The sequence below is a fragment of the Garra rufa genome, chromosome 18 (assembly GCF_049309525.1).
Source record: "Garra rufa chromosome 18, GarRuf1.0, whole genome shotgun sequence".
Classification (NCBI taxonomy): domain Eukaryota; kingdom Metazoa; phylum Chordata; class Actinopteri; order Cypriniformes; family Cyprinidae; genus Garra; species Garra rufa.
In genome coordinates, this window is record NC_133378.1 from 6,127,587 (window position 1) to 6,149,884 (window position 22,298).

The following is a 22,298-nucleotide window of genomic DNA, read 5'->3' on the forward strand; positions in this document are numbered from 1 at the left end:
GTAGAACAAGCTTGTCAGTTTATGCAACAATAATATATAAAAGATTATGTGTTATTGCCAATAATGAAAGGGAGCAGCAGATCATGTCTTTCATATTGTGATGTCCAGCTAAATGAAACAGATTATATATATAAAAAAGTAAAAAACTAGACTGTATGATTGAAGAAGTCTGGCATATTGAGGATTGACATGACATTTTGATTAACAGCTGCAAGGCAAAAATAATAACATATATATTTACACTGTATAAATCATTAATATATTAAGTAAAGACCATGTTCAATGAAGATATTTTGTAAATTCCCTACCATAAATATATCAAAACTTAATTTCAAGTTCATTTGGATAACTTTAAAGGTGATTTTCTTAATATTCTGATTTTTTTTCCCCAAATATTGTCCTATCCTAACAAACCATACATCAATGGAAAGCTTATTTCAGAAAATTGACCCTTATGACTGGTTTTGTGGTCCAGGGTCTCATAGATAGATAGACAGATAGAATTTGCTTGTGAATTTGCATCCCTGAAAGTAAAAAATGAGCATTCTATGTCAGTAGAAATTATGATGACTAACTCACAAATATCTTAAGAACATTACGTGTGTTCCTTCATTTATTAAAAGCAGACAGCCCATTCAAATACTGTATTTCAAGCCACTACAGAGCCAGTTCATGCTAAACAGCTTGAAAATGGAACGTAAGCATTATGTCCTAGGTATTTCAATGATCACAGCTATTACCTATTATAAAGCACCTTAACGGAAAATGAAAAGCTGGTCTTTTACAATCAAAATATTTGTTATACATCATCAAATAATGGAATTGTAAATGAACAAACGAAACCAGAAAAGAAATCGAGACAACTATTTAAGGCTGTTCTGGTCCTGAGGGTATTTTACATACTGTTTCTCATTAAAGAGGCACAGGCACACACACACACACACACACACACACACACACACACACACACACACACACACACACACACACACACACACACACACACACACACACACACTAGCAAAACAAAGATCTCAGTGCATGACTGAAGAAACAACCAGCTTGAGACAGCCAGAGAGCTCTTTTACTGTATAGGTAAGGCCAGCAGCATTAGCTTCGTCTTTCAAACAGACAGGGGGGCTTGTCAACACCGGGGGGACTGTAAACTCTGTCTGATTTGAGGACAGCTGATTAAATGGGTTGATGGTCTTACAATGAAAGTGTCTGTTAGGTATGGCAGTAGGGATTCTCTTCAAAGGAGTTCATTAAGTATTCCCAAGCTTCCTGTGGAAAAGGCATTTGTGTGGTTCTCCACTGCCAACCGTCAAATGGATGATGAACATGGATTCATCTTCTCCAAAGAGATGTCCTTGTATGAGAATCCTTAGGAGTGAACTGTATGTCATTTTACGCCCTTAAATATCCAGTTCATGGTCGGAAACCATGTGGGTAACATCCGTCGACATGTTTATCCCCCAAAAAAACAATAGCTCCTACTCCACAGTCTTGACAGCTTTGGTGTCAGTGATCAAAACCAGTTTAGCAAACGTCCTCTTTTAAAAACCGAGAGGAAATCTTTCCGTCTGAAGAGTCTCGTTTGTAAAACATACTGAAAAAGACAAGTGGATACACTTGTAGATGTTTGCACTGTTCTCTACGCTGTAGAGTTCAGTTCAACTGTCATAAGAAAGTCCTGACCGTACAGAGCGCTAGTGTTACGAGTACTGGTAGTGATTTCCTTTCTGGGGCAAATCCAATCGCATGTGCAACTGCAAAATATAAATAGAAAAGATCAGATCAGACAGCCAACAAGCAACAAAAACAAGACTACAAACAAGATTTTTAGTGATGTATACTTGTTTTGTTATGTTATTTATATACAGTTGATGTCAAAAGTTTACATACACCTTTCAGAATCTGCAAAATGTTTATTATTTTACCGAAATAAGAGGGATCATACAAAATGCATGTTATTTTTTATTTGTTACTGACCTGAATAAGGTATTTAACATAAAATATGTGTACATATAGTCGACAAGAGAAAACAGTTGAATTTATAAAAATGACCTCATTCAAAAGTTTACATACACTTAATTCTTAATACTGTTGATACCTTAATGATCCACAGCGGGGTTTTTTTGTTTAGTGATAGCCCGCTGTTCTTCAGAAAAATCCTTCAGTCCCACAAATTCTATGGTTTTTCAGCATTTTTGTGTATTTGAATCTTTACCAACAATGACTGTATGATTTTGAGATCCATCTTTTCACACTGAGGACAACTGAGGGACTCAGTTGCAATGCAACTATTACAGAAAGATCAAACAGTCACTTCAAAGGAAAACACAGGGGGCGTGAAAACTTTTTAAATTTGAAGATCAGGTAAATTTCACTTATTTTGTCTTCTGGGAAACATGTAAGTATCTTCTGAAGCATCTCAAGGGTAGTACTAAATGAAAAAAAAAAAAGATATTCAGGCAAAGTAAGAAAAAGCTACACATATTCATTTTTTTCAAAAGTTTACACCCCTGGTTCTTAATGTGTCATTTTTCCTTCTGGAGCATCAGTGAGTGTTTGAACCTTCTGTAATAGTTGCATATGAGTCCCTCAGTTGTCCTCAGTGTGAAAAGATGGATCTCAAAACCATACAGTCATTGTTGGAAAGGGTTCAAATACACAGAAAAGCTGAAAAAACAAATAATTTGTGAGAACAGAAGTATTTTTCTGAAGAACAGCGGGCAGTTTAACTGTTCAGGAAAAACAAGGAACTCAAGAGTCAACAACTATCACTAAACGAACAAAAAAACAGCATTTTGTATTGTCCCATTTTTTTACAGATTCTGCAAGGTGAATGTAAACTGTTGACCTCAACTGTAATTACCCAAAAATGTATGATTGACACGATTGACTTTTAAAAATATCAAACGTAAGTTCTCCATACAGAAGGACGATAGTTATAAGAGCTATAAGCAGACCTGCTGTCCTGGGGATAGTAATCTGTTTGCTGCTGCTCCCCTCTCCACCTTCACTGACAGGTTTAATCTGGATGATGTAATCCTCGTCCACAGGCAGAGAGAGCTCAAGAGACGTGCTGTTCGTCTCCACCACACTTGGCCGACTCTGTCTGCTTTGTTTGTACATGACCTTCAAACCAACACAGCTGCTTTCAAACTCAATTTATAGGTAAGAGACAATGGATTGTTGAGTTCATGATGTGTGTTATTCAATATACATAGAACTGTAATATAATTAGAAGCAAGCATTCAACAATCTTGAGGTAAAAAAAGATATAGAGGCAGTGATGTTTGAATACCTTATAGCCCATAACTTCAGACTCATTCTCCAGAGACTTGACATGATCCCACTTGAGGATGAGTTTAGAGTCTGTTGTATTCCATGTGACCTTCACTGGAGACTGACTTGGTGCTGGAGAAAATACATTTAAAGAGATGAACATCACACTTTAGAGCAGTTTTTAAAAAAAACTTTATAAATTTTTTATAAAATGTTGTGTGGAAACTATTTTATGAAATTAAATCCATATGAACTTTACAACTTGGATTAAAGTAGACATCAGATGGCTTGGTATGGTTCTTTAGGGTCTTTATGAAATGTCTGTTACATACTTTGGTTAAATGTTTTATGAACTTTTTTTTAACTGTGAATGTTTTCGGTGAATGGGAATCTTCAATTTTTGGTGAACCAACTCTTCAACTTTCTTTAATAACACACAGAGTGTCAAAAACAAATTTGTACAAAAACTTTTGCAAATACTTTGTCTACCTTTTAAACTAGTAATTAAATGCAAACACAAACATTGTAATGTTTATAGACAATAACACACAGTAGCCAGTGTCCAAGTCACACTTACGGGGTCTTTTAGTGGTGACATTCATCACAGCACTATCAGGTCCGACACCAGCACTGTTATAGGCTTTGAGTTTGATGTAGTATGTACTGCTAGGGTCTAGTCCACGAATGACAGCAGACGTCCTGTTTCCCACAGTTCTCATCACGCTGGCTGTGTCTGGTCTGTCCTTTGTACTCCAGTACCTCAGCTGAAATTCACAGTAAACTATCTGTCATAATCAGCCTCAAAATGTGCCATTCACTGATGAAAATTTATTGGAGCTGTTGCTCAAGTCAGATACTGATATTCTGTTTCTAATAAAGCAAAAAATCTAACTGCAAGCAGCAATTAAGTGGCCAAGCAGAATAGAGGTAAAATGAAGAGCTAAGTAGGTGTCTTTAATAACTCAATAAAGACCAGGGTTTTCCAACCCTGCTCCTGGAGAGCTATGTTCTCGGAGACTTAGGTTCTAACCCTGCTTCAACACACCTGTCTGTAATTAAGTATCCCTGAATAACTTGATTAGCTGGTACAGGTGTGTTTGATTAGGGTTGCAGCTGAGCCAAAGCCACTAGAAGGCAAGCCTGCAACCATTAGCCGAAAAAAGCGTAACAGCTAATGCTAACGCTTCCGGGCTGGCAGTACAAGGGAAAGGAGACCAGAGGCTTTTTTTTTTTTTTTCAATGGAGGAGAGGCTTTACTATGCTGAATAAACAGCTTTTTAGAGGAAACGGCTTATAATTTAATGAATTGACCGCCTATCTGCTAACCTTCAACATGTTTTGCACTAAACAATGCTTTTGGATTGAACTATTTTTAGAGTTTACCTCAAAAAAAGCTGTTTTATAAGAGAAATCACTGACTTTTTGCGACAAGTGGGATTCAGCTTACAGCATTTCTCATTTATTCTTATGGTATCCGTAAAACAGCGATTGAATGTTGCACAATTCTGACTGAAATTCATTGACGTCAAAGCTGTTATTATGGGACACGTGATCCAAGTTAGCTGCTACGCTTTTTCCAATAGTAAGCAATACAGACGCTCTAATCTCCTTACAGTAAGACGATCTCTGGCTGAACTCTGCAGTATGGTAGCTCTCTAGGAGCAGGGTTGGAGAACCTGTTAAAGACATTTGTTGTTACAGAATTTTACTACAAAACTCAAAATAGCTGACGCCTAGAAAGGTCGACAAAATTAGGTATCCTTTGAATGCTGTTCCAAATCTAACAAGACTTGTGATTTTTGGACAAATTGGTCAGCAGTTAAAAGCAGAGATGTAATTTCATATCATTTGACCAGTAGGTGGCATTGTGTCATGCTTGTTATAACACATACCAAGTTTGGTCGGAATTCGCTAATGCCGAGTTCAGACTGCATGATTTTAGCCCCGATTTTGACTCGCCGACAGGTTTTGAGAAATCGCTGACAAATGCCCGAAATCACAGGCAAATCGGTGCTCGTTCACGTGAGTGACAATCACACAGTGTGAACTATCAAAGACGCGATCTGAGAGAATCGCAGACGTGTCGCCGACACCCGTGAGATATTTGGCATGCTAAATATCTGGACCTGTCGGCGATTCAAAATCATGCCGTGTGAAAGGTGATCTGACTGAAAATCACATCGGCGATTACCTACAGCCAATGAGACAGCAACATCCAAGCCAGCGGGAAATTGAGGGAGGAGTTACGAAGGTATAGACCAGAATATCAACAAGCATAGCTTCGGCTTCTTTTCTTTTCGCTGCAAATGAGTGCACATGCTATTTGTATGACAAGCTTCTTGCGGGCTACCTTTTTTTTTATAATAATCCCAGTCTCACGTGAGAACGCCTGACCTCACGTTGTTTCCATGTCACTTCTCGCGTGTGATTGGTTGTGAGACGTAGTTTGCGGACCGGGACATGTTGTCGGCGATTCTTCCTATTGTAAAGTCATGCAGTGTGAAACCCCCTGTCGCCGATCCATTGTGCAGTGTGAACACAGCAGCGACAGAATGCTACCCCAGATAGTCATGCAGTTTGAAAACATCTGTGACGCGATTGCTTTGAAAATCGTGCAGTCTGAACTCGGCATAAAGTGTTGCGAAGATATAGCCTCAAAGATATAGCGTCAAATTCAATAACTTGCCTTGCAAAAAATGGTTAACAGTTTAGAGAATGCTCTGAAGCATTCAATTGGCAATTGGCTCTTAGCCAATTGATAATTGGATAAAACATCTAGGAAGAGTTCGAAAATGTAGACGTTTTTGAAAATTAGAAATTGTGAAATATCTTGATTGTAGAAATGTAATTTTTGGTCTGCATTCGAATTTTGCTTTGAGACATTATGGTTCAAAAGTTATTAGCAGAAACATGAGAGCAAATTTGGCCTGTTGTTGGCACTAGAGAGTTTAAGTTAGAGACTTAAAATTTGCTGTGGTTAATGATGAGACTGTCCTCTAACTATGTGCCAAATTTCATAACTTTTCATAATTACAAAATTCATAAGAAATTCTATGAGATTCATAACAATACACTAAAGCATTTGAAAAATACAGCATTTTAATACAAAATTCGAAGTGGTCCACACTCAGATGGCTGACATAGGAAAATTTGGTATTGCTGATTCGGTATACTGCTCCAAATCTAATGAGATCTCTAATGATAAAACTGGTCAGAAACCATAAACAAAAAAAGTCAAATTTGTATATATTTTGACGAATACTGTGAAAATACTGTGCAGAAACTAGTAATGTACCCTCAGTTCATGCTTGGTATAACACATACAGTACCAAGTTTGGTCTGAATCCGCTAAGTGTTGTGAAAATATAGCCTCATGCTGATATATTTTGGCCAGCATTGTCTGAAGATGATCTAAGCCAATATTGGTAATAATTGGACAAACTGTCTAAAAAGAGTTTGAAAATGTAGACTTTTTGGAAAATTCAAAATTGCAAATAATCTTGATTGTAGAAATTTAATTTGGTATGCATGTGACTTGGCATGAGCCATCACAAATATTGAATTCATTTTAATGTTACTTTTAGACCTTATGGTTCAAAAGTTATTAGCAGAAACATGAATGCAAATTTGGCCTGTTGGTGGCACTAAAGAGTTTGAGGTAGAGACGTAAATTTGCTGTGGTTAATGATGAGACTGTCCTCTATCTATGTGCCAATTTTCATAACTTTCCCATAAGCGATTATATAACAGTGTGCTAAAGATGTGCTAAAGAATCTGAAAAATACAGCATTTCACTACAAAATTACAAAAATACAAAAGCTTAATTAATTAGTTATTAGTTAATGCACTTTATGAAAAAAAGTTTGGTATATCAAAAAGCTTTTGATAACTTTTAGCCAGCGTTGTCTGATGATGATCAGAGACTATTTTGGTGAAAATCGGACAAACTGTTTAGGTTTAAAAAGGTAGTTTTTTTTTTTCACAATTTTGAATGTTGGTTTAAACGTTATTATCAGAAATGTAGTGCAAATGTGGCCTATTGGTGGCACTAAAGAGTTTAAGATGGAGGCAGATTTGCTATGGTTAATATTGAGACTGTCCTCTATCTGTGTGCCAAATTGAATAACTTTCCTGCAAGCAGTTCTATGGGCTGCCATAGACTCCCAGAGTGGAAGAAGAAGAAGAAGAAGAAGAAGAAGAAGAAAATAGATATGATAGGTGCCTAAGCACCTTTGGTGCTTGGCCTCTAAATATTTGACATTTTCACCCAACATAATACTTAATTTTTACAGCATTGTTTATTGGTAGTTACTGCATCAAGAACATTAACAAAACTGAATGCGAAATTTTTTATAACAGCACAGGGAATGTACTTAACATGAATTTGATGTAGAACAAACCCAGTCAGATTCATTAGCTTGCTTTAGTTGTGTTGTCCTCACCTCATAGCCCATTATGCGTGTCCTACTGGTGCTCCACGGTAAAGGCTTCCAGCTGACCTCTACTTCTGAGGCTGACAGGCTCTTGGCACGGACGCGACTGGGGGCACGACTCGGCTCTATGGTCAGAATAATCATTACTGTAATGTCTCGGCATCTTTAGGCTCATTATTAGTGCACTGATGCACTAGCAAATGGTTAGCACTTTTAATCTGCCCTAATCAAATAAAAAGCAGCACTGCAGGTACATAATGTTCCGAGCATTTCATATACCTAAAGGTAATTTCTGCTCCACTGGCATTATCTTCGATTGTACAAACAAACAAAGTCATTGATTGGGCCAGTACACCTTAGGGTAGTGGTAGACCTCAGGGTAGCACCAAAAAATACATTTTGGACAGGAATGAAAAAGAGGCTGTGAGGGACAGAGGTACATTGTGCTCAGTGGTGTTTACTGTTTAACAACATACTGTAACGATTGGTTCATCTTTTCAGAAGACTTTCAATAGACAGAAACTCCATAAACTAGTTTTAAAAGTTGAGTTGTGATAATACTTTGCGATGTAGGACCTTTATACAATGCGTGGCTACGTCTATCCCTCACAGCCTCCTTTTCAAGTTAATTTCAATATGGCGTCTACCCTGATTAAAGTCTATGGTGCTACGGTAGACCACTCAAACCAAAAGTGACATTTCGGTTGCACCACAGAGACATAGTGTTTTTACTTTCTGAGGGATTGAACTTGTGAATTGTCTTCACATAATAAATTAAGGTTGGTAAGTTGGTTTTACCTTCTTCTGCTGAGTATATAGTGGTCACAGGTCCAAAAGGACCTTCTCCTTTGTTGTTGTAAACTCCCACTTTCACATGAAATGGAGAGAATGGAGGGATGCTCTCGTTTTTGAAGATATATCGGGATGCATCAGGAGACGTCACGGCCGCCTGCATCCAGCTTTGACCACCAAGAGGGCGAAAAGCAACCACATAGCCAAATCCTGGACCACACTGTAGCTCTTCTGGGACTGGCTGGAAAACCCCACAAGACAACACGAAAAAGGGTGAGAGAATGAGCAAGTGAAAGACTGATGTATCATTATATCACAGCAGTGTTGCACAAGAGGCTTTGTCTCAGACTATGGTAAATCCCTTTCACGGTCCTTGAACATATTTTTCGCTTTTGAAACGTAATTGGTAAAATCCATAAACATTTTGTCTGCCTCACTGAAGAGTATCTGCCCTTTTTTAAACAAGGGTTGTTTAAATTACAGACCAAACAGTTTGACAGCATGATGGGCCTGTTTTTGATACAAGCCAATGAACTGTCCACCGTTGACAGCTACCTTTGTGTACTTAAATGTGCAAGAGCTGGCTTTGTTACCTCCCAAGTGATGACAAGCTCTGAGCGACTGCCACCTCCTCCACTGACTCTGGCTGGGGTCGTCCTTGGCACTGCAGGATTTAAAAAAGTAGACTTTTTCAGCCAGGATTACAAGTTGAAAAACACCAGAAGTGCAGAGAGGGCATTTTTCTTCTCCATCTGTTTAGAATGATGCTATAGAGACAGCTTCCTGGCTGCTTTTTGGTTCTGAGCGAAAAAGGTTTAATACACAGTAAAGCTGGAAGAGAACTGTATGTCAGTCTTATCGAATCTTGGAGAAGTGCCTTGTTTTATTTTAGCAATCCTGCTGACCTTTCCAAAACTTATGAAGTAACTAATATACTCATGGCAAAGTTATTTACTTTTTCGCTTAGACAAAGAAATCAGAAATACCTGGTGTGGTACACTATTATCGAATATTTTTAGATGAATGTGTATTGATGTGCTGCACACTTAATAACAAAAACATGCAGCAAAGTTAAAGTAAACTTATAACTGTATACGTACATGTGTCCTTAGTTCTGAATTTTTGTGAGGGTTTGCTGGGTTCCCCAGTGCCTATGGAGTTAGTGGCCAGCACTCTGAACTCATATTCAACCCATGGACTCAGCTCAACCACACGGGCTGTCAACTGCTTACCTCCCAGAGACTCTGGCACTGAGAACAAAGAGATATTATGAAGATATTTTAAGAAACTTGAAACAATTTTGAAAAAAAATTTAAAGACTACCAGACTGGTGAAACCAGGTCTGGTCTGCTTTGCAGCCTTTTCTGGTTAAAAACACTTGGACAGCAAATCTCAGAGTGACCAACATTGACTGATTGCTTATTTTGTTTTTATGTGCTGTTTAGCTAGACTTAAGAATGTACAGCTGAGGTTAAAAGTTTACTTACACCTGGCAGAATCTGCAAAAGATTATTAATTTACCAAAATAAGAGGGATCATACGAAATGCATGTTATTTTTTATTTAGTACTGACCTGAGTAAGACATTTCACATAAAATATTTTTACATATAGTTCACAAGAGAAAATAATAGTTGAATTTATTAAAATGATCTTGTTCAAAAGTTTACATACACTTGTCCTGTTCTTCAGAAAACTCCTTCAGGTTACAATTTCTTTGGTTTTTCAGCATTTTTGTGTATTTGAATCCCTTTTGTGTATTTTTTCACACTGAGGACAACTGAGAGACTCATATGCAACTATTACAGAAGGTTCAAACGCTCACTGATGCTTTAGAAGGAAACACAATGCATTTACAGCCGGGTGGTAAAACTTTTGGAATTGAACTTATCTTGTCTTCTGGAAAACATGTATCTTTTGTAGCTTCTGAAAGGCAGTACTAAATGAAAAAAAAAAAAAAAAAATGATATTTAGGCAAAATGAGAAAAAAGTACACATCTTCATTCTGTTCAAAAGTTTACACCCCCTGGTTCTTAATGCATCACTTTTCCTTCTGAAGCATCAATGAGCGTTTGAACCTTCTGTAATAGTTGCATATGAGTCCCTCAGTTGTCCTCAGTGTGAAAAGATGGATCTCAATAAAGATCTCGGGGTAAAACTGATTTGTGTTATGATGGTCTCTGCACAAAGTTGTAAAGAAGAAATTAGCAGAAAATGTGTGTACACATTGTGTCATAATGTCTGAAAACAAAGGTGTATAAACACTGAGTATCTTTAAAACACTTTATGGCACTAGTTCGAAAACTTCTAGTGATCTGAAAGTTGGCCTTCAGGTTCCTGAAATTAGAGGTCTGAACAAGCGATAAAAATGTGTTCAGGCTATATTGCTATCATAAAAGCAATGCTAAAAGACTGAAAAGAATATGTAGGCCTTGTGCCAAACTAATCAAATTAACTTCAGTGGTGGCTAAACAGCACTCGAGGATCATTATGATAAACTGCGCATTTTAATCCAAACTATTAATTTCCTGCACACCTGTTTTGGCCGCCTGCCATCCGAGAGAGAAAGGGCTTCGAATCTGAATGTTGTAAGCAAAGACGGGACTGTGGTTATCAGGGCCTGGACTCCAGGACACAAAGGACGTTGTCTCTGTCACTTCATCAACTTTGATGTCCAGGGGTGGGTCAGGAGGACCTGTGGGGACATGATTATAAAACTTTACCAAGATACACTTATTTTTTATATATGTATATTTTTAATCTTAGTAGGTTTTTGTCTTTGAAATTTTGTTTGGAAAAACATTACCTCGTACCACAACATCTGTCGCTATAGACGCACTGTCCACTTTAGTCTGTACGGCACATGTGTATCTTCCTGCATGCCTTAGCTGAATGTTACGAATCATAATGTCACCAGCAGATGTCTGCGAGCAAAAAACAAAATGATATTTACAGATTCATGTTCAATATAAGCCATTTTGTAGTTTTAGGTTTTCTAGTGTTTTTACAAATCAACAAACATAATTATGTGAAAGCAATTCTAAAAGAATGACACGCACCCCACCAACTTTTTCAAAATATCCCCCATGGCTTCCAAAATTGATTAGTTGCTCGTTGAAAAACCAGGTGAATCTCACATCCAGAGAAGGGTCACGAGACACCTGGCATGGAATAACAACACTCTCTCCCACTGTAACATCCAGCTGGGTGGCTTTAGAAGTGATGATGGTTGGCTCTGAAATAACAATGAGAGGGTCAGCAGCTAATTCATTTCTAACTGCATAATATTAGTCATCAGTAGCTTGGTGCATAAAACAGCAGTTGTTGTATTTAAATGCATTATGTTCGGGCGCTGAAAACAGCTAGCTGAAAGGTAAACTTCACCCAAAAATGTATGATTTTCTCACACTCAAGCAATCCTATATGACTTTCTACTTTCAGACGAATACAATTGGAGTTACATATATATATATATATATATATATATATATATATATATATATATATATATATATATATAAATGTCCTTCCAAGCTTTATAAATGGCAGTGAATGGGTGTTGAGATTTTTCAGTCAAATAAAGTTCGTCCATCCATCATGAAAAGTACTCCAAACGACTCTTGGAGACTCTTCGAGTCATTCTCTCATGAATGTGCGTATGTCAATTAGAGAAAGCTTTTAGATTACGGTTTATAAAGTCCTAAATATGGATATTTTTCTTACACAAATGCATAAGTTTGTTTCAGAAGGCCTTTATTAACCCTCCGGAGTCGTGTGGAGCGCTTTTATGATGGATGGATGCACTTTATAGGACTTTTATTGGGCTATTGAATATCAACAACCATTTACAGCCGTTATAAAGCTCAGAAGAGCCAGTACATTTTTTAAAATAACTCAGATAGTATTGGTCTGAAGGAAGAAAATCATGTACTTAGGGTTAAGGGTGAGTAAATCATGGGGTAATTTTCATTTTTGAGTTTTTACTATCCCATTAAGATGAGACCTGGTATAGCCTGGTACATTTTTTTGACATATGTGACCCTGGACCACAAAACCAGTCATAAGGGTACATTTTTAAAAATTGATATGAATAAATAAGCTTTCCATTGATTTATGGTTTGTTAGGATAGAACAACATTTGGCAGAGACACAACTGTTATATTATATGGCATCTGAGGGTGCAAAAAATCTAAATATTGAGAAAATCACCTTTAAAGTTGTCCAAATGAAGTTCTTAGCAATGCATATTACTACTCAGAAATTAAGATTTGATACATTTATGGTAGGAAATTGACAAAATATTCTCATGGAACATGACCTTTACCTAATATCCTAATGATTTTTGGCATAAAAGAAAAATCGATAATTTGGACCCATACAATGTACACTGTATTGCCAGAAGTATGAACAGGTTGGACTATTTTAATAATTTCCATGAGTACAAATTTTAATGTTTAAGCATATAATGATATTCTAGAGCATTGTGTGCTTCTAATTTTATAGCAACAAAAAAACTTTTCTATTCTAACATGACAGTGCCTCTTTGTACAAGGCAAGGTTAAAAAAGAAATAATTGATTCAGTCAGTGTGGAAGTACATGACCGATCAGCATAAATCCAAGTCCTAATCTCAGCTGAACACCTCTGGTGTGACTTTAATTGCAGACCTTGAGCCAAAAACTCATCACCAAACACCAATAACATACGTTATATAGACAAAAGTATTGGGACACCCCCTTCTTTAGAACAGAAAACGGCACTTCCAAAACAATGGCAACAAAGATGGAAACATAATTCACGAATTTAAAAATTGTATTTTCATCTCTGTTGCACCAGTTTTGGAAGTGTCAAAAATTACTGTAGCCATACGTACAAGTCATTGGTGTTTAGTGATGAGGTTTTGGCTGAAGGTCTGCATTTAAAGTCACACCAGAGATGTTCAGCTGAGATTAGGACTTTGGTTTCTGCAGACCACTCAAGTTCTTCCACACTGACTGAATCAATCATTGTCAAGCTAGAATAGAAAACTGTTCCTATAAAACTAGAAGCACACAATTCCCTAGAATATCATCATATGCTTGAACATTAAGATCTATACTCATGGAAATTGCTAAAGTAGTCAAAATCTATTGGGGTGTCCCAATACTTTTGGCAATATAGTGTATTTTTAGCTATAGCTACAAATATACCCGTGCCGCTTAAGACAAGGTTTTGTAGTCCAGGGTCACATATATTCATTCAAAACCAGGACAATATGAGGACATTTCTCATCTTTCCCACTGAATTTCTGAGATTCAAGATCAACTGCGTAATACTGGCTCTGTAGCTTTGTCAGTTGATGGTGTTGCCTTGGAGTTACAAAGTAAACTAAAAAAATCTTGGAGTATTCTTTGATGCCAGTCCGTCATTCGAGTCTTGTGTAGAGCACTGTTAAGGCCTCCTTTTTTATCTTAGAAATACTGCTTGTTTACAGCCCATGCTATACTTTTTGCTGCTGAAAGGCTGATTAACTCTTTTGTTTTCTTGCGTATTGACTACTGCAGTGCTCTCTTTGTTGGAATTTGTAAATCCTCCTTTAACAAACTACAATATCTGTGAAATTTGGCAGCTAGAATCCTATCTGAGGCCAGGGATGGTCACCATATGACCCCTGTTTTGGAGTCCTTGCACTGGCTCCGTCAGATGCCGTATAGATTTAAAAATCCTTATGCTAACGTATCAGGCTTTGCATTATCTAACTGCACAGTAGTTGGCTGAACTTCAAAGTCCTTACGCACCAAGTTGCGGCTTGCGATCCTCTGAGAATGGTCTTTTAGCTGACAGGGCAAAGTAAAAGGGCCTTTTTATCCTGTGCTCTAAATTCTTTGGCTGGCATTAGGGAATCACATTTGTCTTAAAACATTTTATTTCAGAATTGCTTTTATTTGATTATCTTTTCTATTTTATTATTTAATAATTCTGCCTTATTATTAGCACTACTACATTAGAGCTGAGGCAAGAAGCACCTTGAGCAGCACACTTCTACCACCACTAGATGTCACTATAATGTTAGATTTTCATCTGAAAGAAGTCTTGTAAATCACCAACTCTCAATTCTGCCAAAAAATCTCCTATATTCTCACCCCTTCAAAATATCTTAATTTCAGTGAGTCGATAAGTATATCAAATGAATGCATCTGATATCTTAATCTTAATTTTAAAATATAAGGTGTCTTTTATTGTCTAGTTATTGTCATTTTCTTCACTGTTTTGGGAAAACAAATCAAAACACAATAAAACATTTGGTATATTATCACATCTGTTTGATATTCCTCAGATGAAGTTGATTTAGGGGATGTTGCAGAAAAGGTTCAGGATGACAAAAACGTGCAATAGTGCATATTAATAAAACAGCCGGTTCAGCTTTAATTTACGGGATGAATCATTACTGATTAGTAATCTCTGGATTCCCTTGTGCTGAATTATTCATGCTTTATCACACACCTCTCTTTAATATGGCAAACATGTGAATTTTGCTGTAGCAATTTTATTTAAACTGTTTGCAAATTAACATGTCAAATGAACATGTATTCAGGATCCAGGCTTTCATGTGAAAATGAGAACGGCAGAAGAAACCAGAGAGTTTCTATAGAAACCGATTTTAAAAACAAAAAGGACCACCAAATGGCTGTTCTAATAGAGTGCTGGTATTGTTCACGTCGCCTTGTCAAACGGGTGAAGAATTTACAGAGTTGCAAAAAAGGCTGTTTTAGATGGATTCAAGCCCTAATGAAACACAGCACGGTTATTTCCACACATATCATGCATCTCTAATGCTCTGCAAATAAATCAATTCCCCATTAACCACAAGCATAGTTCATCTAGAGACTGCGGAGATAGGGAGCTTGTGCTTTACTCTTATGCTGGCAAAGACTGTAGATCGATAGTAGATAGCTATTTTATGTCATACAAAATATTGTGCAACACAATATGTTATATACAGTACACTAACGTTCAAAAGTTTGAGATCTGTACATTTATTAAACATTTTTTAGGCATTTTTAGCATTTATTTGCTCAGTAAAAACAGTAATAATGAGAAATCTTAGTTAAATAACTTTCCTATTTGATCCCTTGCTAATTTTGTACATTTGCCCACTGACAAAGAAATGATCAGTCTATAATTTTAATGGTAGGTTTATTTGAACAGTGAGAGACAGAATAACAACAAAACATTTCAGAAAACCACATTTCAAAAAAGTTATAAATTGATTTGCTTTTTAATAAGTGAAAACATGACTTAGTACTTGGCAAAGGCGAAAGCCTTGTTGGCAATCACAGAGGTCAGACATTTTTGCAGTTGGCCACCAGGTTTGCACACATCTCAGGAGGGATTTTGTCCCACTCCTCTTTGCAGATCCTCTCCAAGTCATTAAGGTTTCGAGGCTGACATTTGGCAACTTGAACTTTCAGCTCCCTCCACAGATTTTCTATGGGATTAAGGTCTGGAGACTGTCTAGGCCACTCCAGGACCTTAATGTGCTTCTTCTTGAGCCACTGCTTTGTTACCTTGGCCGTGTGTTTTGGGTCATTGTCATGCTGGAATACCCATCCATGACCCATTTTCAATGCCCTAGCCCTGACAGTACATGGCCCCGTCCATCGTCCCATTGATGCACTGCAGTTGTCCTGTCCCCTTAGCAAAAAAACACCCCCAAAGCATAATGTTTCCACCTCCATGTTTGATGGTGGGGATGGTGTTCATGCAGCATTCCTCCTCCTCCAAACGCGGAAAGTTGAGTTGGTGCCAAAGAGCTCGATTTTGGTCTCATCTGACCACAACACTTTCACCCAGTTCTCCTCTGAATCATTAAGACGTTCAGTGGCAAACTTCAGACGGGCCTGTACATGTGCTTTCTTGAGCAGGGGGACCTTGTGGGCATTTCAGGATTTCAGTCCTTCATGGCATGGTGTGTTACCAATTGTTTTCTTGGGGACTATGGTCTCAGCTGCTTTTAGATCATTGAAAAGATCCTCCGGTGTGTTTCTGGGCTGATTCCTTACCGTTCTCATGATCATTGAAACTCCACAAGGTGAGATCTTGCATTGAGCCCCAGACTGAGGGAGATTGACAGTTTTTTTTGTTTCTTCCATTTGCGAATAATCGCACCAACTGTTGTCACCTTATCAACAAGCTGCTTGGCGATGGTCTTGTAGCCCATTCCAGCCTTGTGTAGGGCTATAATCTTGTCCCTGACATCCTTGGACAGCTCTTTGGTCTTGGCCATGGTGGAGGGTTTGGAATCTGATTGATTGATTGCTTCTGTGGAGAGGTATCTTTTATACAAGTAACTAACTGACATTAGGAGCAGTCCCTTTAAGAGAGTGCTCCTAATCTCAGCTCATGACCTGTATAAAAGACACCTGGGAGCTAGAAATCTTGCTGATTGATAGGGGATGAAATACTTATTTCACTCATTAAAATGCAAATCAATTTATAACTTTTTTGAAATGCGTTTTTCTGGATTTTTTTTGTTCTTATTCTGTCTCTCACTGTAAATATAAACCCACCATTAAAATTATAGACTGATCATTTCTTTGTCAGTGGGCAAAACTTACAAAATCAGCAGGGGATCAAATCCTTTTTTCCCTCACTGTATATATGAAAATGTCATTTATTCCTGTGATGTAAAGCTGAATTTTTGTTTTACAATTCTTTGATGAATACAAAATTCAAAAGAAAAACTTGTATTTGAAATAGAAATGTTTTGTAACATTATAAATCTCTTTACTGTTGCTTTTGATTAATTTAATACATTATCAGCAATATTTGAACATTTTATGAATACATTTAATATAAATCCATTTTTATAAATCAAAATATGTTGTCATCATCATGTTACGTGCATGCATATGTACCGAAATGTCCAAGAGTCATGCATGTACTAAATACTAAAATGTCCCAGCATACCTTTCACCACTAGTGTGCCTGCACTGCTTGCGACTCCAAACTGGTTTCTCGCCACACAAGTGTAAAGACCTGCATCTAGTTTGGTGATGTTGGATATCCGGAGACTCCCATTATCCAGCACGGAGACTCTAGACAACAAAGTGACATGATGAAAGCCTTGCAACCCCATTCATCTACTGTATATAAACAAGCTTTAAAACCAGTTATTATGTTACATTGAAGATCAATGAACTTTAGTCTGGACATAAAGATCAATAGGCAATATAAAACTTAATAATAGCAAGCAATTATTAAGGATATAATCATGTTTCAGAATCACATATTTCAAATTACATCATACACAACAATATGCAGTTAGTTAAAAAACAGTGCTTTTACATATACAGTATTTCACACTATTGCATTTCAGATTATTGAGCATTTGGTACCTTTATATTCATGTGAAGTGAAACATTTAAAAGCCAAACACATTTTGCAGTAAGTGACAATCTAGGATAAAAATGATTTCATTAATGAAACCCGTCTCTGGACTCTTCCTTGCTGTTAACCAGCTCTGATATATTCACTTTCAACTGATGATAAAAGCTCTCTCTTTTAAAGTTTTCTTCAGTAGTTTCTTATGCAACTTTCACTAGCAAAACTTTTCACATCACAAAACAACAACATTCTTGCCATGGTTTCTGTTGAACAGTTCAGCCAAAAATTAAACGTTCTGTCATTATTTAATCACCTTCTTGTCGTTCCAAGTCCATATTACTTTCTTTATTCAGTGAAACACAAAAGCTGATTTTTTGGAAAATTTCCTGGCCACTTTTCTTTGTATTGTAAAAGAAAATGCGGACTGGAACTGTCAAGCTCCAAAATGACAAAAAGCACCATAAAAGAATTATAAAACTGTGACTTTGTGGGTGAAGTAGACAGATAATACCAAGGTTGCCAGCTTTAAGATTTTAAAGACATGTGGTCAATTAGGTCAGGCAACAATTCAAGGTTAATGCTGTACAAGTTACACTTGCTATAAACTTTAGAAACAATTTTAAATTACACATGCTGTTTTACATAATAAAGATTGTTTAAAATAACCCTGTATTAAGATTCCATTACAGTTGCTGTTTTTATAAAATACACTTGCTGTTCAACAACAAATATTCACTAAAAAGCATATTTGTGACCCTGGACCACAAAACCAGTCATAACGGTAAATTTTTAGAAATCATCTGGAAGCTGAATTATTAAGGATAGGACAATATTTGGCCGAGATACAACTATTTGAAAATCAAAATATTGAGAAAATCGCCTTTAAAATTGTTCAAATTAAATTCATAGCAATGCATATTACTAATCAAAAATTTACAATAGGAAATTTACACAATATCTATATGGAACATACTTAATATCCTAATTTTTGTGGTCCAGGGTCACATTCAAGTGTAAATTATTGCACTGGAATCAACATTCAGCTTCTGAGTTTAATTCATTATTTCCTGCGACTGTGACTGCAGTGTCCGTCTGAGCACCATTTCATGTTATCTAAATAATGAAGAAGAATTTCTTTGGTGTTAGGTGCTATCTAAAACTGTTGATTAAGTAAAGACAGCATATTGTGTTCAAAATAACATTTTAAGGTTAATACCATTTATAAGTGCAGAAGAAAAAGAGAAAAATAGCTGTATGCTGCTTTTATTAATTGTAGTGCAAGGGCCAAAGCAATGAAAAATCTTGAAGAGCAGAGCACGGGATGTGCTTCATTTACACCGTGACCTTTCAGCATGCATCGGTCTTCATCAGAGCACTGCCGAAGAGAAAAAAATCTGTTCCCACCACCAAGGCAAACAGCTCTTATTATAGACATGCCGATGTTTGCAAGAGTTTAGTAAGTGGCATTTTTAGAAATGAAGGCATGTTGACATGAGAGCTTTCAGCAGGCATCATGTCTTCATGTATTGTGGAATTATTGTTGACGGTTTTCCTTTAGCCAAAGTTACACTTCCATCGAGCGAATGATAGTAGGGAGAAAAAAGAAAAACAGTCAAAGATAAATCTAGCTGAAATCTTTACTCTACAAAATGCTGTTTTTTTTAACCCACATGCTTTTTTTAAATATTTTTCTCCAACTAAGCTGCTGGGTCATTTTTTATGGTTTATATTCATTATAACTAGGGCTGGGACACGATTAATCGCGATTAATCGCATCCAAAATAAAAGTTTATGATTGCATACTGTATGTGTGTGTACTGTGTGTATATATAATGAATGTATAAATACACACACAAACATGTATATTAAAGAAAACTGAAAATAAAAATTAAATTAAAATAAATAAAATATTTATAATTCTATATATAATCTAAATTAAATACAAATATAACTATCCACACATATAAGTATTTTTTAAAGGTATGTGTGTGTATTTATATATACATAATAAATATACACAGTAAACACACATTTAGTATGTTAACATAAACTTTTATTTTGGATGCGATTAATCGCGATTAATCGTGTCCCAGCCCTAATTATAACATTAAATGTAATTTAATTTTATGTTAAAATTATGTTTTCTAATCTCAGTACTGTTTGTTTATGGACAGGTTATGGAGCCAGTCATGGCATCTTTCAGCTACAAGTGAAACACAAGGCAGCGGTTTTAGGTTCACAGTCTTAGGAACAGCAGCCAATCATCAGCTCAGATTTTGCAGACAATCCAATTAAATAAATATATGCAATGCATGTTTAATATATGCGTTTTAAATATTACATACGTGTAGGTTATGTACGTGCCTGTCAGAGCAGCTCTGTTCACAGTAAATGCTGCTCCACACAAACTGTTATCATTTGTTATCAAGTGTGAAATTCAAACTCTATCTCAGAATATTGCTGTCACCTTGGGTTTATTGTAACGTTCACCTGGGAATGCAACATACGCCATTTCATTAGATTTGTAAGATAAATCTTTTATAAAACTATGCAAACACAGGAGAATACGTCAATATCTATCTTAATATGCTAACTCGCTCTGAGTTTACACATTTTAATTTCCACATATTCAAGAAATTACAGTGGCTGTAGGATTTCTGCTGTAAAGAAGTGGCTGAATATTAAGATTAAGAGGACATTTGAATTAAATCTTGTTTAGTCAATATTAAACAAGGATTAGATCACACAGTAAACAATTGTCAGGCAGTTGGCGCCCTCTGCAGTCATTTGTTATAATGTGTAATATACATTTGTTCTCCTGTTTACAAGACATTACGTATTTTATCAATTTTGCTTAATAAAACCATATTTAAATTTGAACTGATTATTATTTCCTCGTTGCTATTATATATGTATTATAAGTAATTTCAAAGGCTATATTGTTCCCTTAAGTCTATTTTTATTACCACAATAAAAAAAAAATAATAATAATTATCTGATTACTTGATTAATCGGCAGAATAATCGACCGATTACTCGATTGGCCAAATAATTATTTTGACAGCCCTAGCTGTGAATATTACTTTGTGTTAAAGACCCATCAGCCTGTGCCATCTAGAGTTTCATGACAAAACTTGCCATTTAACTCTGCTGCACCAGTTTTTCTAATACAATGGCTAAGGGAATAACACAAATTTTATATCTTTCTCTCTTTTGACCAATGAAACCAATCTCTCGATATTCTTTTTCCCCTTTGGAAAGTCACAGAAATGCTAGCATTGATTTTTTTCTTTTGCTATTGGAGCAAATGGGAACACAAAATTGATATTTGTTGTATTTTCCATTCACCACAATAGAAGTTTACCCATAAGGCTACTTCCACTTCTGTAAACCCCACAAATGTGAAAAGGGTCAATATCACCAAATACGTGCTTGCAAGGTTGTCACATAAAATAAAGGCTATCTATTTTTCCTTTAAAATACAATACCCAAAATTCAACAGAAAAACTTTACACAGGGAGGACAACTGAGCTGGTCAAGCATCTACACTATATTGCCAAAAGTATTGGGACACCCCCTTCTAATGAACAGGTTTGACTACTTTAGCAATTTCCATGAGTACAAATCTTAATATTTAAGCCTATAAGGATATTCTAGGGAATTGTGTGCTTCTAATTTTATAGCAACAGTTTTGACAAGGATTCTTTTCTATTCTAACATGACAATGTCTTTGTGTATAAGACAAGGTTCAAATCGAAATGATTAATTCAGTCAGGGTTTAAGAACTTGACTGGTCTGCATAATGCCAAGTCCTAATCCCAGCTGACATTGAGCCAAAAACTCATCACCAAACACCAATGACTAGTACGTATGGGTACAGTCATTTTAGACAAATCCAAAACTGTTGCAACAGAGATGGAAATACAATGTTTAAATACATTAATTATGTTTCCACATTTGTTGCAACAGTTTTGAAAGTGCCTTTTTCTGTTCTAAAGAAGGGGTGTCTCAATACTTTTGATCATTTTGTGCATGTAAAAGTCATTGGCATTTGGTGAAGAGTTTTTGGCTCAAGGTCTGCATTTAAAGTCACACCAGAGGTGTTCAGCTGAGATTAGGACTTATACAGAGGCATTGTCATGTTAGAATAAAATCGGGTCCTGTCCAAACTGTTGCTATAAAATTAGAAGCACACAATTCCCTAGAATATCAAACCAAAATAGTCAAACCTGTTCATTAGAAGGCGGTGTTCGAATACTTTTGGCAATATAGTGTACATTAGGCTTCTATATGTTCTATTAATATTAGCAATAGCTAACATGAAATAACAAACAATTCTATTTTTTATGCAATATGAATGAACATGAATGGAAAACATTAGCCTAAATTTAAAAATGTTGTAAAAATTGTTGTTGATTGT

General features: G+C 36.3%; 1 protein-coding gene across 1 annotated transcript in view; it reads right to left on the reverse strand.

Moving 5' to 3' along the window:
• Positions 1-985: 985 nt before the first annotated feature.
• cntn3a.1 (contactin 3a, tandem duplicate 1) overlaps positions 986-22,298 on the reverse strand; it is a 55,205-nt gene continuing 33,892 nt past the window's right edge. The window contains exons 7-18 of the mRNA XM_073822878.1: positions 17,463-17,590; positions 11,574-11,749; positions 11,321-11,438; positions 11,051-11,209; positions 9,617-9,766; positions 9,110-9,180; positions 8,523-8,757; positions 7,734-7,849; positions 3,869-4,055; positions 3,311-3,423; positions 2,973-3,141; positions 986-1,769 (exon numbers count right to left, since the gene is read on the reverse strand). Of these exons, the coding sequence (XP_073678979.1) occupies positions 1,681-1,769; positions 2,973-3,141; positions 3,311-3,423; positions 3,869-4,055; positions 7,734-7,849; positions 8,523-8,757; positions 9,110-9,180; positions 9,617-9,766; positions 11,051-11,209; positions 11,321-11,438; positions 11,574-11,749; positions 17,463-17,590 (1,711 nt within the window). The 3' untranslated portion in view covers positions 986-1,680. The remainder of the gene's footprint in view (positions 1,770-2,972; positions 3,142-3,310; positions 3,424-3,868; positions 4,056-7,733; positions 7,850-8,522; positions 8,758-9,109; positions 9,181-9,616; positions 9,767-11,050; positions 11,210-11,320; positions 11,439-11,573; positions 11,750-17,462; positions 17,591-22,298) is intronic.